Source organism: Rhincodon typus, chromosome 34, assembly GCF_021869965.1.
Source record: "Rhincodon typus isolate 14 chromosome 34, sRhiTyp1.1, whole genome shotgun sequence".
Taxonomy (NCBI): domain Eukaryota; kingdom Metazoa; phylum Chordata; class Chondrichthyes; order Orectolobiformes; family Rhincodontidae; genus Rhincodon; species Rhincodon typus.
In genome coordinates, this window is record NC_063365.1 from 8,558,517 (window position 1) to 8,575,380 (window position 16,864).

The 16,864-nt window shown below is 42.5% G+C and overlaps 1 protein-coding gene across 1 annotated transcript in view; it reads right to left on the reverse strand.

The window, feature by feature from the left end:
* Positions 1 to 16,864, reverse strand: part of LOC125486845 (tyrosine-protein phosphatase non-receptor type 20-like) — a 141,924-nt gene that overhangs the window by 57,730 nt on the left and 67,330 nt on the right. The window contains exon 8 of the mRNA XM_048616180.1: positions 3,143 to 3,308. Coding sequence (XP_048472137.1) covers positions 3,143 to 3,308 — 166 coding nt within the window. The remainder of the gene's footprint in view (positions 1 to 3,142; positions 3,309 to 16,864) is intronic.

Here is a 16,864-nt window from a genome sequence, read left to right on the forward strand (position 1 = left end):
GGCCTGCTGTGTTCATCCAGCTCTACACCTTGTTATCTAACATTGATCAGTGTTAGCAGTGACCAGATGCTAGGTCAACCTCGCATTCACAACTGGTTATAATTGCACAAACCAATCAATTATCTGTTAACAGCCAAAACATACTCTATGTACATTTCCCAGTGCTGGGCCATTTCCAAAACTCCTCCCCCAGGGCTTGTACAAAACAGCAGTATACATAATGACCTTCAGTAACTTGCTTTCTTAAGCGTGCAGCAGTTCCTTTCACAATCCTGGTTTTAAAATAATTCATTTTTGTCAACAGTCAACAACAGAGAAAATGAAATGATGTAGTTTTTCCAATATCACACCTTCAGATTTAACTGTTTGTGTAACAAGTAGCAGCTCAAAATGAGCTCTATGATGGTAAAAATGTGAATTGGAACTATAAAGAACAGGGAGTTCTGAAGGGAATGGGTGCCTTTGGAAACAGGTTATAGAATTGGAAAAGTACAGTGGAGCCTAAATTAAACATTATTCTAAATGGATTAGAACTTAAAATGGGTGCAACAACAGGTTAGAATCCTAAAATGTGGAAGCAGGCCATTCAGCTAATTGAGTCCACACTGACCCTGTGAAGAGCATCACACCCAGATTTACCCCCTACCCTATCCCTGTAACTCTGTATTTCCCATCAACCACCTAACCTGCACATCCTTGGATACTATTGGCAATTTAGCATGGTCAACCCACCTAAGTTGCACATCTTTGGACTGTGGGAAGAAACTGGAATACCCAGAGGAAACCCACAGGGACATCTGGAGAATATGCAAACTCCACACAGACAGTCACCTGAGGGTGGATTCAAACCTGAATTCCTGGCGCTGCGAGGCAGCAGTGCTAACCCCTGAGCCACTGGGCTGCTCTAGTTTAGTAGAGCAGACACCCGCTCATTGCGTATAGTGCTTGTACAACCACAGAAACTGAAAAGGATTTTATCAGCAGGCTTAGTCGAGCCCTTTATCTGACAGCCCCAGATACAAAGAAAATCAGACAAATAGAGAGATGGAGAGAAAGAGAGAGATGAAGAATTAACACCACAATGGAGAAAAAAATGGCAGCAGGACCATCTCTCACCACTAGATGGTAGCATGAGGTGCTAATGATTCATCCTATTGCCTTCAGACAAAAATACAATGTGGGAGAGTTTACCCTGGCTCATCTATGATGTTCCTGCTCTCTCACCTCCAGAAATAAGTCAGTTATATTATGCACAGTGTAAGGATAGAAGGAAGGTTTGCAAACTGTAATTAAACCTATTACTGAAGGTTTCATCACATGACTTGCCCCACTCCAGCCAATAATTCACCAACAAAACCACTTCTTGACTCACTGCCTTCCTACGCCAATGGGAAAGCAAAAAGACTTAATACCCAATTGGATGCTGGTTAATGGTCAACCCAACAACCTCATTACCCATGTTCAATGGTCTTACATCTGGTAAAGAGAAATGACTAAAAGGTTTTCCAATGTTTTTAATAGCTGAAAGGAAGACCGTTATGATATTTGAAAATCAGTCATCTCGGTTCCTGGACATTTCCTCGGGTCTTCCTCAAATTAGTGTCCTAGGCCTAACCATCTCCATCTCTTCATCATCAACCTTCCCTCCATCATGAGGTCAGTCATGGGCTTGTTCACTGATAATTGCATAATGTTCAGCACCACTCATGAATATTTAGATACTGAAACAGCCCATGACCAAACGCAGCTAGAACTGGACATTTGGGTTGACAAATGGCAAGTAATGTTCATGCTACGCAAGTACCAGGCAGTGGCCATTTCCAACCAGAGAGAATCTAATTCTTATCCTTTAACATTCAATGGGATAACCGTCACTGAATTAACATCCTGGGAGTTACTATTGACCAGAAACACATCTGGACTAGCCATACAAATACAGTGGTTCCAAGAGTGGGTCAGAGGCTAGGAATACTGCAGCAAGTCACTCACCTCTGGACTCCTCAAAGCATGTTCACCATCTACAAGGCACAAGTCAGGAGGGTGATGGAATACTCCCCACTTGCCTGAATGAGTGCAGTTCCAGCAACATTCAAGAAGCTTTATACCATCCAGGACAAAGCAGTCCACTTGATTGGCACAACAATCACAAACATGCACTCCCTCCACCACAAACGCTCAGTAACAGCAGTGTGCAACATTTACAAGATGCACTGCAGAAATTCACCACGGCTCCTCAGACAGTACCTTCCAAACCCGCAACTACTTCCATCTATAAGGACAAGGGCCGCAGATACATGGGACCACCACCACTTGCAAGCGCTCTCCGAGCCACTCACCATCCTGACTAGGAAATATATTGCCGTTCCTTCACTGTCGCTGGGTCAAAATCCTGGAATTCCCTCCCTAAGAGCATTGTGGGTCAACTCACAGCAGGAGAACTGCAGCGGTTCAAGAAGGCAACTCACCATCACCTTCTCAAGGGCAACTAGGGATGGGCAAGAAATGCTGACGCAGTCAGTGATGCTCAAATCTGTTCAATTGTAAAACCATCCCAATGACTTTTCTCCAAGCTTGCATACCGCAGGGTCCCAGAGGTAGATAATTAATTCCTGAAAACTCCAGGCCAGTCCTGGAGGGTTCGCAACTCACGCTAGGAGACTTGAGTGAGCCCCAACATAAATCAAAGCTGTCAAGTGTTGGAAGACAGCAGCTACTATATATAAGGTTGTCAATGTAAACTTGATAAATGAGCAATACCAACCTATTGTCTTAAAACTTGGTGATTTCCTGCCTTATCAACACCTCCCCCTATTTGAGATTTTCTTTTCCCGGGAGATACTTTGAGGACATACCCAACAGTGGCATCTCTTACAAACTGGTAGTTATAGCTGTGAGCCCATGGGAAGGCACCTCTGGGACAGACACTATTGGCAAAGAGTATACTTAACTACTAAAGATCTTTGCTTTTAATAGAGGTATTTTAACCAACCAAGGAATCCTCTCCTTGAATATTATTTAGCTTTCTTTCTCCCTTAATGTAACATGTGTTGTTCTGTTATTTGCTGATATAATTTAACAATGTAATATTTTAGCACTAATATCGTTCTTTTAATATAAAATGCCGAGAGAATTCATTCCTTACCAGCAGGCATTGATTGTGGTCTGAGGAAAGATTTCATTTCGGGTTGATTTTCCACCATGTCCAGAGGCAACTTTCTGCTGACAGTCAGCCTCACTACACCTTGTACCCGGCGCAAAATTTCAACCGTCTCACTGTGAGACAGAGCAAATAGATCTTCTCCATTCACCTGAGACAGAAACATTGCAATGTTTAGAACCAGGTGTGTCACAAAAACATGTTTGAAAACACACATACACACATACACACACACATACATACACACACATATACACACACACTTACACACACACATATACACACACACACATACACACACACACTTACACACACACACATACACACATACATACACACTTACACACACACACACACACTTACACACACATACACACACTTACACACACATACACACACTTACACACACACACATACATACACACACACACATACATACACACACACATACACACACACTTACACACACACACTTACACACACACACACACACACTTACACACACATACATACACACACACACATACATACACACACACTTACACACACACACATATACACACACTAGACAGACAGATAGAGACGCACACGCACACACACTCACACAAACATACACACACACTTCAATTCTGTTATCTATTGTGAATCATTAGCCAATGTTTTGTCTTTTGTTCATAGATGTAGAGTTGCATAATTCTTCTTTCTGAGTGGTTCCTACTTAGTGATGTATCAGTTGCATTATACAAATTCTTTCTTCCCAATGTGCTTCCAAGCTGTATTCACCACAAAACTAAACGTGCACTATAATCTGAGGCACAGATTGAGATTGTAATGCGAATGAATTTTCTTTAATACACCATCATTCACATCCAGACCATGCCCACAGTGTACCATAGACAATATATTCAATAATTCTCAAAGTTAATAGAAACACTAATTTAAAGCAAGTTCCCATAAACAACACAAATGGCCAGTTAATCTTCCTCATGTTGGTATATTTTAGGGAATGATTAGTGGTTAAGACACTGCCCTCATTCAAAAAAGTGCCATGGGAAAAGAAATTCTCATTTTTGTTTTAAATGGGAGAGTGCACTTATTTAAAAATTGTGCCTCCAATTAGTCTCTCTATCAGGGGGAAACATCCTTTCAACATCCGTCCTGTCAAGACCCCTCAGAAACTTATGCTTCAGTAAGATTGTCTCTCATTCTGCTAAACACTACTGGATACACACCCCTTCATCACAAGATAACCCCTTCAAGGAAACAATTGAGTGAACCCTACTCTGAGCAGTTTCGAATGTGATTTACAAATGAATGTAAAGAGTAAGAAGAAAACTCCTGTGGTAAATGGGTAGGCTTGGTGGGGCATACAGAGGCAAGAACTGGCAGGAGGCCCAGACGGAAAGGCCCGGAAGGTGAAATGCAAGCAGAAGTTCAAACAAGCCTGATCGAGCGGGGGAGTGCGGGTGTTTTCAGGATACAAATAATGGAAGGCATTAGGACAGGGACATCTCATCCTGTTTATCCACTCCTCCAGATCTTGGTTTGCTCAGTCCCCTATTCTTGGTCTCTTTCTTAGGCCTACAGGAAATCCATTCTGGAATCTACCTGTACTCTTCACATGCTTGGCTGCCTGTCTCCCTCCTGATCCTATCTATACTATCTCTTCCAGCTTCGCCCACCCTCCCTTCTCTCAGCCTGTTTCTTCTCCCCTCCTGAGTGCATATCATAGCGACTGTAACTAGGTCAGCCAGTTGGGCCTCAGAGAATATGAGTTCCCTGATTGGGGCTGTTAATCTGATCCAATCAGGGAGCCCTGGCTGACAGATAAACACAGGAGTGTCAGAGGTTCTGTGCACCCTGAGAGGTGGCTCTGAGGAAGCCAGACTAGTGATATAGTCTTCCCACGTGTAAATAAAGGGTGACAGAATACTGGCCTCTGTGAGTTATTTCACATAGAGCAGTACAGCACAGGAACAGACCCGTCGGCCTACCATGTTTGTGTCGATCATGATACTATTCTAAACTAATCCCATCTGCCTGTACATTGTCCTTCCATTCCCTGCTTGTTTATGTGTCTGTCTAAATACACCTGAACCACTGCAATTGTATCTGCTTCTACCACCAGACAGCACAATCCAGGCATGATCATGTGTATAAAACACTTGCCTCGCACATCTACTTGAAACTTTCCTCCTCTCGCCTTAAACCTACTCCCTCATATTTGACATTTCTACTGTGGGAGAAAGACTCTGACTATCCACCCTATCCATGCCCCTCATCATTTTATGTATTTCTATCAAGTTACCCTTCAGCACCTCCACTTATAACTAATAGACTCCAATCCAGGCAACATCCTGGTAAACCTCTTTTGCACCCTTTCAGAATACCTTATGGTGTGGTAACCAGAACTGCACACAATACTCCAAGTGTGGTCTAACTAAAGTTTTATACAGCTGCAACAGGACTTGCCAACTTTTACACTCAGTGCCCCATCCGATGAGGAAGTGTGCCATATACCTTCTTTACCACTTTATCGACTTGTATTGCCACCTTTCAGGGAGCTATGCATTTGTATCCCAAGATCCTGCTGTACATCTGGTAGTTACAGCTGTAAGGCAATTGGAAGGCACCACTGGGACAAACACTACAGGTATAGAGTACACTACAAAAATTCTTATGTTTTTAAGTGTATCCTCAGCGTCCTGCCAATTACTGGATACTTTAAACTTGTATTTGACCTCCCAAAATGCATCATCTCACACTTGTCCAGATTAACCTCCATCTGTCATTTATCTGCCCAACTTTCCAACTGATCTATATCCTGCAATAACATTTGACCACCTTCCTCACTATCTACTCCATCAATTTTCATATCGTCTGCAATCTTATTAATCAGATCACCTACATTTCATCCAAAAGTTTTCCTGAATCATTTTGTTAAATATCTGTCCTCTTGTAACTCTGCTCACCTCTGGCTCAAACCCAAAGCTCTGCCAACTACACAATAACATCAGCCACCCCGTACCCGATATCTCAGCGCTGGCCTCCAACTGCAACCATGCCCCTCCAAGCCCTTACTAGAGTTAGCATCTGACCTCCATCCCTTTTGATTTGATTTGATTTAATTTGATTTATTATTGTCACATGTACCTAGGTACAGTGACAAGCTTTGTTTTGCTTGTAGTACAGGCAGGTCATAGCATACAAAGATCATAAGGGTGATAGAACAGAGCGAAGAATACAAAGTTATGGCTGCAAAGAAGGTGCACAAAAAGCAAGGTCCATGTTCAATTTGAAATTTGAGAGGTCCATTTAGCAGTCTAATAATAACGAGGAAGAAGCTGTTCTTGAATCTGTTGGAACATGCGTTTAAGCTCTTGATTCTTCTGCCTGATGGAAGAAGTTGGATGAGATTATAACTGGGGTAGGAGGGGTCTTTGATTACATTGGCTGCCTTTCCAAGGCAGCGAGAAGTGTAGATGGAGTCAATGGACGGAAGGGTGGCTCACATGATGGTCTGGGCTGTGTTCACAACTTTCTGTAGTTTCTTACAGTGCTGGGCAGAGCAGTTTCCGTACCAAGCTGTGAATGCATTCAGATAGAATGCTTTTGATGGTGCATCTATAAAAGTTGGTGAGCGTCATTCTGGACATGCTGAATTTCCTTAGCCTCCTGAGGAAGTAGAGGCATTGTTGTGTCTTCTTGACCATTGCATCAATGTGGGTGGACCAGGACAGATTGTTGATGATCATCACTCCGAGGAACTTGATGCTTTTGACCATCTCCACCTCAGCTCCATTGATGTAGACGGGGTCGTGCCCTCCTCCTTTCTTCCTGAAGTCAATGATCAGCTTCTTAGTTTTGCTGATATTGAGAGAGAGATTTTTATCTTTACCCCACACCACCAAGCACTCTGTCTCTTCCCTGTATTCTGTCTCATCATTGTTTGATATTTGGCCTACAACAGTGATGTTATCAGCAAACTTGAAGATGGAGTTCAGATGGAATTTAGCCACACAGGCCTGAGTGTACAGGGAGTACAATAGGGGGCTCAGTATGCATCCTTGCAGGGAGCTGGTGTTGAGGATTATTGTGGAGAAAGTGCTGTTGTCTACCTTCACTGATTGCAGTCTGTGGGTCAGGGAGCTGAGGATGCAGAATGCAGAGGGGAAGCAGAGACCCAGGTCTCGGAGTCTGGAGATTAGTTTGGTTGGGATTGCAGTGTTGAATGCAGAGCTGTAATCAATAAGTAGAAGCCTGATGTAGGTCTCCTTATTATCCAGACGTTCCAGGAATGAGTGTAGGGCTGGGGAGCCGGCATCTGCTGTGGGCCTGTTGCGCCAGTAGGCAAATTGCAAGGGGTCAAGGCCAGCTGGGAGGCTACAGATGATATGAGCCATGACTAACCTCTCAAAGTACGTCATAATTATGGAGGTCAGAGCCTTCAGGCAGTAGTCACTGAGGCACGTTGTATGTGTTTTCTTTGGTACTGGGATGATGGTGGTCTTGTTGAAGCAGTGGGGACCTCAGATTGTAGCAAGGAGACGTTAAAGATGTCAGCGAATATTCCTGTCAGCTGGTCCGCCCGGGATCTGAGTGCGCAGCCAGGGACTCCATCTGGGCTCGATGGTTTCTGCTGACATCTGCAGTGGTGACTGAGGGAACATGTCCATCTGAGGCTGGTGACACCGTTTCACTGACTTTTTGTTCGAACTGAGTGTAAAAATGCATGAAACGCGTTAGGGCGGGATGTATTTTTGCCTGCTATTCTGTTCTGCTTTGTTTTTGTAGCCCGTTATGACATGTAGGCCTTGCCACAGATGGTGGGTGTCTCTGTGGTTTGTTTGGGTCTCTAACTTAGACTGGTATTGCCTCTTGGCATCTCCAATGGCCTTATGGAATCGCATTTGGATTTCGAGTGAAGGTCAGGGTTGTCTGACTTGAACGCCACATGCCCGGCCTTCAGGAGGCATGGATTTCCCAGTTCATCCAAAGTTTCCGCTTGGGGAACATCTGGATTGACTTCTTCGGCACGCATTTGCTAATCAAGTCGTGACAGTGATGACATACTTGTCTAAGTTGGCTGCTAAATTCTTGAATATGGACCAGTCCATCGATTCCAAACACTCCTGCAGAAGCTCTTCTGCTGCCTCAGGCCACCACTGCACTACTTTCTGTACTGAGTCCTCACCTTTCAACTTTTCCTTGTAAGCTGGGAGGAGGAACGCAGTCTTGTGATCTGATTTTCCAAAGTGCAGACAGGATATGGAGCCATAGGTATCTTTGATAGTTGTATAGCAATGGTCAAGGAAGTGGTGGGACAGGAAATGTGCTGATGTTGCTACCTGCTAATGAACATTGCTGTTGAGTAGATCAGGTTGTGACTAAGTTCCAGTCGCAAGGACTGTACAAGGATGTGGTTAATTACTCCAGTCCCTCATTGTTGTTCATTATTTATTGGAAAGTGCTCCACCTCCCAGAGGATCATCACAAAGGAAGAGGCAGAAGATGGTGCTGCAGATGTTATTGGCAACGGCAATGAAACTTATGTTTGACTTCAACAGACGATAATAGCATCAATTCAGCAGGAATACTACAGCAGCTTTAACAGTTTCACTGATTCAGATTTAGATTTAGGTTTTATTGTCATGTGTATTCAAATACAGTGTACAAGAGTACAGTGAAGAGTATAATGTTGCCACACATGGCACCATCTAAGGTACAAAATCTTAGTTAGAGAAACCAATGGGGCTGGGCTTGGTGTGTTCAAGGTTAACCTGTCTCAGGAGGAACAGTAAAGGTTAGGGTTAGGGTTGTGGCCAGGATGAGTGGTTGCTCTTCAACAAACAGCAATGGCTGCATTTTAGTTCCAGCAAAGATATGGCAGGACGACAGAAACTGGGGAAATCCATGGTCTCCAATGATACGATGGATTCCTTATTCGTGTTACACATCATGACTATCTACAGCTACCTGTGTGGTATTGGACAGTGACAGGTCACCATGTTCAGTGACCACTATCTGTTTCAGTTGAGGGGGCGGGGGGGAGGGTGGTGGGTGGTGGTGTGGGCGGTGGCTGGGAGGGGTAACCTTGCTATGATGCACCATATTACACTGCTTGAACCAAGTGATGAGGTGACACAGGGGAGTCCCGATGAAGGGTGCAAACCCAAAACATCGACTTTCCTGTTCCTCTGTTGCTGCCTGGCCTGCTGTGTTTCTCCAGCTTCACACTGTATTGACACAGGGGCAAGGCTGGGCACCCCACGCCACCAGGGGGAAAAATAGTTGGATTGATAGTTCCTTTAAGGCAGACACCCACTTGGGAAGGCAGACACGACCTACGCATCTGGTAAACAGCACCTCCTACAGGGCTGTACCGTACCAGGAAAGCCAATCTGGATTCCATTTCTACCTCATTCTTTTAAGGGCTGTGGGCATCATTGGCAAGGCCAGCATTTGACGCCCATCTCTAATTGCAGCTGGACAGAGTGGCTCGCTATGACGATTTCAGAGGGCAGTTAAGCTAGTCAACAACACCTCTGCAGGTCTAGAGTTGTGAGATTAACTCTGTACTGGGTAAGGATGGCCAGATTCGCTTCTCAAAAGGCATTAATGAACCAGACAGAACCACAATCAGTGGTAGTTTCATAATCCCAGATTTATTGACTGATACAACAAGGTGTAGAGCTGGATGAACACAGCAGGCCAAGCAGCATTAGAGGAGCAGGAAAGCTGACATTTTGGGCCTAGACCCTTCTTCAGAAATGATTGACTGATGTGAGTTCAACTAGTGGTCATGAAGCCTCTGGGTAGGAATTAAAACCACAACTTTTTGAGTCAGGCAACAGAGATCCCCTACTGAACCATAGGTAATACATAGGTACTACATAGGTAATAATAGGTGATAATGCTGTATCCCATTACCATTTCCTTATGCCCTTGTGAACAGTGAGAAGAAAGGAGAGACTCAGAGCTCATTCACTTGGTGCCCATGACACTGCTGCTTGCCAGCTGCCTGTTCCTGGTGCTATGGCTAGAAGAAGATACTCCAATTTCAAATTACAGGTGCAAGAGGTGTCAGAGCACACGGCTTGGAATAATGAAGATATGGAGTGTATCAGGTCCTGGTCTATTTTGTGCCTTATCAAAGCCTGAGTGTTGACAAACATGGGGACGAGTTCCTGTGCCATAGAGTTAAGCGCCTGAGTTATAGGCCATAGCTTCAGGGACCTGGGCAAACTGGACTCTGCCAGAAAGACCCATTCTCTTCATTGGGTTCCTTGTTCTTTGAGGTATACTGATGGTTTTCAGAGTCCCTGTTTCCCAAATCGCTGCCTGACACATTTCTTGGAGGGGGCACAGTTTTGGTGGTTGATGGTTTGCTAGTCAGCCTCTCCTGTGGGGGTTGATCAGGGTGGGAGAAGCAAGCCTTTGACAGACTTGAGGACATCTTTGACACCGGGTAGAAATATATTCGGCAGCCTGTGCACAAAGGAGCAAATTACGGAGAATAAGGGAGGTTAGGAATGAAAAGACACTGGTCTCCAGCTTGAAGCTAGATTGTCTGCACTCCTAGAAAGTACCTGATCCTCTCCAAAAAACAAGGAGGTTTGCGAGAGATCTCTCCCATGTGTGTCACTATGTGTTTTTGCAGGAGTCTTCAACCAACGAACTTGGGAAGGTAATGCATGCGTGAGAATGTGGGGCCTGAGTGGGAGTAAGCTTGCTCTTGATAGAGGAAGCAACTATTAACCCCCATTAGTATGGTGGTAATCCTCCTGATCACTGCTTATCACCAGGTGGAAATATAGTTGGCCTATTTGAAAAGGTCAAGACTTTAAAAAGCCATAAACGTGCAGCACATATTGTATGTTGCAGGATATGGTACAAATTACGAGATGGTCAGCGCTGTACCATGATGGACAAGCATTGCCAGCCCAAGGAGAAAATGTGAAAGATTTTCTGAACTGGAAACAAAAACAAAGTTGCTGGAAAAGCTCAGCAGGTCTGGCAGCATCTGTGAAGGAGAAAACAGAGTTAACGTTTCGGGTCCGGTGAACCTTCCTCAGAACTGACTACTTTGTTTTTGTTCCTGATTTACAGCATCCGCAGTTCTTTCGGTTTTTATTATCTGAAATGGCTTAAGTAGGAAAATATCACAGCTTCCACTTTGCATTCTTAGAGTTCAGCTCAATAGGTGACCCTGCATTTAACATTTAGAATGACACAAAGGAAATACATCTGCTGCTAGTCACCTGACTAAAATGAAGCAATGTTTGAAAACAATACAGAAGAAATAATTAGTATCTCAACACTGGATTTCTGACATGACTTTATTCTCCTAATTCCAAACATGCCGAAAAGGGTTATTGGAATGATCACCACAAATGGCTCAATAATTTGACTTTAAAATTACAATAGCACAGCTTTTAGTTGGGTTCAACCAAAAATAACATCGCATGGAGTTCAGTTTTGGGACTGTCCATTTTCTTGTCACTGTATAACCAAGGAAGCCATAGCAATATGAAATTTATGGTTCAAGTCATTGAGGTTTTTGCCTTCAACCTATAGAATGGTAAACCGACTGAGTAGATTACTTATCCATGGTAGAACTCATCTTATTTTCTGAAATAACTGCACAGAGGCCAGTATCCAGTCACTAAATCACACTTTATTTAAGATGAGCACAGTACATGGGCTCTGACCAGCCAGCTCAGAGAGTCAGTCCCTAGACTGAGTGAGGGGACCTTCTGATGTTCTCATCAGTTTACTTACTTCTCAAGGTTGTCATCTATGAGGGCTTCAACACTGTAGGCTATGGAGGAGCAGGAAATCACTGGCAGTAATTTCTGTATTTCTGCATTGAAATAGCACATGCTTACACTAAGCATTGCTGTCCATTTCACTGAGTAATTGCTACTGAATGATGACAGTTTCACCATCTTTACAACCGCAAGGCTGTGCCAAGGGATGTAAGGCTTCCCTCCTCCTTTCTTTGTCCAGGCTTATTGTTTTCAAGTTACATGAAATCTTTGCCATTTGGGAATGGTTTAGTGTTAATGGAGCTTTAAATAGCATAAATCTATCCTATTTAATTGATCGTGTTCTTACTTTTAATACAATTCCCCTTTGACAATGTTGCAATACAGTTGCAACCTGATTGAGTTTATCAGCAGAGATTATTAACATAGACAAATATAGGAAAGTAGCTATTATACAGCCATCACTTCTCACAACACAGCACGAATTGTACAAGTATATATATGTGACATGTTAATTAGAATGCCAAAGTTCCTGTGTGGTTAAATGTCATTCAAATTTAGTAGAACTAATTCAATCCCATTAAAGATATTGGTTGTATAACTAAATTTGTGAGTGAGCTTCTTTCCCCTTGTAAATGTTTCATTTTCTCTGCTTCTAATCCTGCTGATCCAAAAGCCAGAAGTCGTTTTCAGTGGATACTTAAACACACAAGTATGTAAGTGTCTGTTCTGTAAAATATATAACACAATTAGCTTTAATTATTCAACATTTAATTCACTTTCAGGGTTTAATAACATTTATAAAGCTTCTTCATCTGTCTTCCTGTTGTAACTAGTAACTTTGAATTCTATTATTCCCAATTTTCTTGCCTTGGTTTCCTTCTTGGTCAGGATAGTGATTGTTATGGAGATAAAATGAGTAAATCATATTCTTTCTCATTGATCTAAAGCAGACTGACCTTACCTAGACTTTAGTTTCCTCTGGCTCCAGGTGTAACTGCACACGAGAGATGTGTTTCCTGAATATCACAGTCAACCACCTTCACTGGGTCACTGCCTCTTGGCCACCTATTCTAGGTAGTGAATACTGTTGCAAACGCAGAAACTTAATTCCCATAAGCATTGGTTTGTCGATCTCATTTTTAGGTTTGAAATCTTCAGCCTTGGTCTGTCTCTAGGTTGAAAGGGATTGCCTATCTGAGCTCATTTAATGCCACATCAGTCCACACGAGGAATAAATTTTCAGTAGCAAGTCACAACTGAGATGGAATTTCTTTTCCACATATACTCTGCCCAATATAGGTTCACAGGTTGAAAGCTAAGCATGGTCCAAGCCTCTCCTTCTGACTCTGGAAAGAGCCAGCTTCATTGATTTTCTTCCTATTGTGTTACTTATCAATTTAACACCATAATTTCTGACCCTGACTTTTCCAGAGTTTAGTAGTTCATAATTCCCTGAAGCTATGCATCACGAATGATTTCCTTGTAAGATCTTCCCAATAAAACGGAAGAAATTCCGTGGGTTTTCATCGGTGTCTCTTTGTGCTCACCAGTGATTTTGATCTTTTTTTAAATCAAACTGTTGAGAGATGTTCTTGCACACCTCTGCAGTAGGTGGGACCTGAACCCAGGTCTCCTGGCTCAGAGGTAGTTTTTCATCACTGTGTCACAAGAACCCTCTGTCAATGATTTTGATGGTTAACTACTAATTGGAGTTGAACCACTTGGACCAATGCCTATTAAAGACAGTAGATCAATCCAATCAATAGGAGTCTATCACCTCTTCATCATCCTCGATGGATAAAACTTCTCATTGCCAATTCTTGGAAATCCCTTAATCCAGCTGATGGTGTCATCTGAGTTGGGGCATTTGAGCACAGTCATAATTGGTTATTTGAATATCTAGTGTTTGAACACAATACCATTGTTATTTATGACCTCTTGCGCAGTCAGATTTGCTGTCACAATGGAGTATTAGGCTTTCAAAACTGTTGCTCCATTTCTTTTCTTCGTGTATTGATTCACATTGTTTTTTTTAAATTGATCCTGTTCATTCCCTATTGAGTTTGAATTTTGTTTGCATTCCAGAACCATTGAAGAACTTTTTCATTATCTGGGTCGGAAAGTTCCACAATTAATGCAAGCTCTCCACTTCTTCGGGAAGACACATTCTATCTGATCACTTAACACAGAAAAATTGAAGTTTATTCCTTCAGAGCAGACTGGGCAGATGTCAACCCTCCTCCAGTCATTGAACTCCCTACCAACATGCCTTTTGGCGGAATAAACGTAAGTCATTGTTCTTATATCTGCTTGATTGTATGCACACTTCCCTGCTTGAAGTTAATTTTTCTCAATGCGTGCATGTTCCTCCGTTGATATTTATCATTACTGTCTCCAGTGAGCCTGAAACCATTGGCTTCTTTAGAATTGAAGCCCAGATGCGGTCTTAGTCACTAAATTTACAAAGCAGTTCAATTCTAGCATCCTCCTTCCATTTGCGATCTCCCACAGCCTAAGAAAAATGACACTGGAAGCTCCTAATTCCCCCCTTTCCCAGTTGCTCCATTTCCATTCCATTCTGCAGGAGTTGCTTCTTTATCTGTTTGCGGGAGCTTGCACTTCATCAATTCCTGCGCTTCTGAAGTATTTTATTGCTAGTGAAACACTTTGAGATGCCTCAAGGTTGTGGAAGACACTCTATAAATGCAAGTATCTCTTTTGGTTCTTTTTCGTGCTTGTAATCATTCTTCAAGTCTTCAGACTCCTTCTATATGCATCGCCCCTCTAAGGTCTTGGATACCCTTTTGCTGTTCATCATTACCCAGAGGCAATCAATTTGAAAAGCAGCAGTGAAGCAATGACAGATTGTTCTCGGTTGTGCCTTCACAAACCTTTCATTACAGCTAGCTATTCATTATTCAAGACCACTCCTTCTTAGGTATTTTTTCACTAATGCAGTATTAGTCATCTGCAAACCCTTTCAGAGTGACAAGGATAGAGTTATAATTTGAAGCTCTTACAGACCCCAACAGGGTCGATACAGGAAGGATGTCTCCCCTGGCTTAGGGATCTAGAACGAGGGGGTACATTCAGAATAAAAGCAGCCTATTTTGGACTAAGATAAAGGGAAACATCCTCACTGAGAGTTTGAGCAGCACAGTGGCTCAGTGGTAGCACTGTTGCCTCACAGCGCCAGGGACCCAGGTTTGATTCCAGCTTTGGGTGACTGTCCATATAGAGTTTACACATTCTCCCCGTATCTGTGTGAGTTTCCTCCCATAGTCGAAAGATGTGCAGGTTAGGTGGATTGGCCATAGTAAATGCAGGGTTACGGGGATAGGGTAGAGGGGGACGGTGGGTCTGGGTGGAATGTTTGTTGGAGGTCAGTGCAGATTTGTTGGGCCGAACGGCCTGTTTCTGCAATTTGGAATACTGTGAGTGGTGAATCTGAGAGCCGCAGGGGCTCAATCATTCAAGCCAAACATTCATAGATTTCTGGGTAATAAGGATATTAGGGGATAGTCTGGGGAAAATAGTGTTGAAGTGGTAGATCAGCCATGATCAAGTTGAATGGTGGAGCAGACTTGAGGGGTTGAACTGTGGTCCTATTTCCTATGTGTTTAAAGCAGCAGAGAACAAACCATCTATATTCCAATATGACGGTGAAATATGTTTCAATCTCAGGTCCAAGTAATTTGGCTAGATGGGTGAACTACTCCTTCAAACTCACTGAGTGAGCAAGCTTAGAAACAGCAATGAACATCCCCTGGTTCAGCTGAACAATGCAGACTTTAGTAATGATTGCCATTTCGCTGGTGTTTGTAATGATGTATTATTGACAACTACACCCAACCCCATGAATTTAATTTCCTCAACTTTTAAGCTGCTTTATGTTAAAATATCTACTTTTAACATTCAGCAGCTACACAGAAAACCTCTGGCATTCTAAGCATTTTGGTAAACTACACAACGGCAAATTAATATCCATGAATCCAAACCTCAGGACAGGTTGCCTGTGAGAAGACATCAATCTCATAACAAGTTAAGACTCATCAAACAACATTCCAGAAATATCAGTTTACATAAGAAAGTAGAAAAAAATACAGCAGAAATATAAACTTTACAAGATTGCCCTTGATTCTGAACAAGAGTTAAAATGAATAAATAATTTACTCCTTACATTGCCTTATATTGTGCGGTATTAGGGCAACATTTTGTTCCTCTGTTAAATTCAAATCTCAGGTATCATTCATATCGGCAAATATTCAGGCTTTCACTAACACTGAAAACATAGGACCAGAACTGGGTAAATAGGTAATCGTGTCATTAATAAACACTTGTGCTGGTGACAAGATGCCCCATAAAAACAAAAGGTGCTGGCTTTCTAAGAATGGTTTCTCATTGATAAACTCCTGTGATTTTGGCAATGTTGCCACATTCACAAATTAATTCATGCTAAATGAACAGCAGAAATTTAAGCCACAGGAATTAACAATGTATTAATTGTTATTGATAGCCAGTCTATTTTGCCCAAATATAGAACAATTAAAACGTGTGACCTTAAGAAAGTTCAATAATGTCAATTCTTATACATTTTTTTCCTGACCTTTCCATCTGTCTTTTTCTCCATTTCACATAATCCATTTCTTTCTTACTCTCTCTCTCATTTTTTTTTCTTCTTTTATTCATTTATGGGATGAGGCTTCACTGGCTAGGCAGCATTTATTGCCCATCCATAATTGCCCAGAAGGTAGTGACAGTCAACCACATTGCTGTGGGTATGGAGTCACATGTAGGCCAGACCAGGTAAGGATGGCAGTTTCCCTCCCTAAAGGGCATTAGTGAACCAGATGGGTTTTTCCGAAATTGACAATGGATTCACGGTCATCATTAGATTCTTAATTCCAGACATTTATTGAATTCAAATTCCACCATG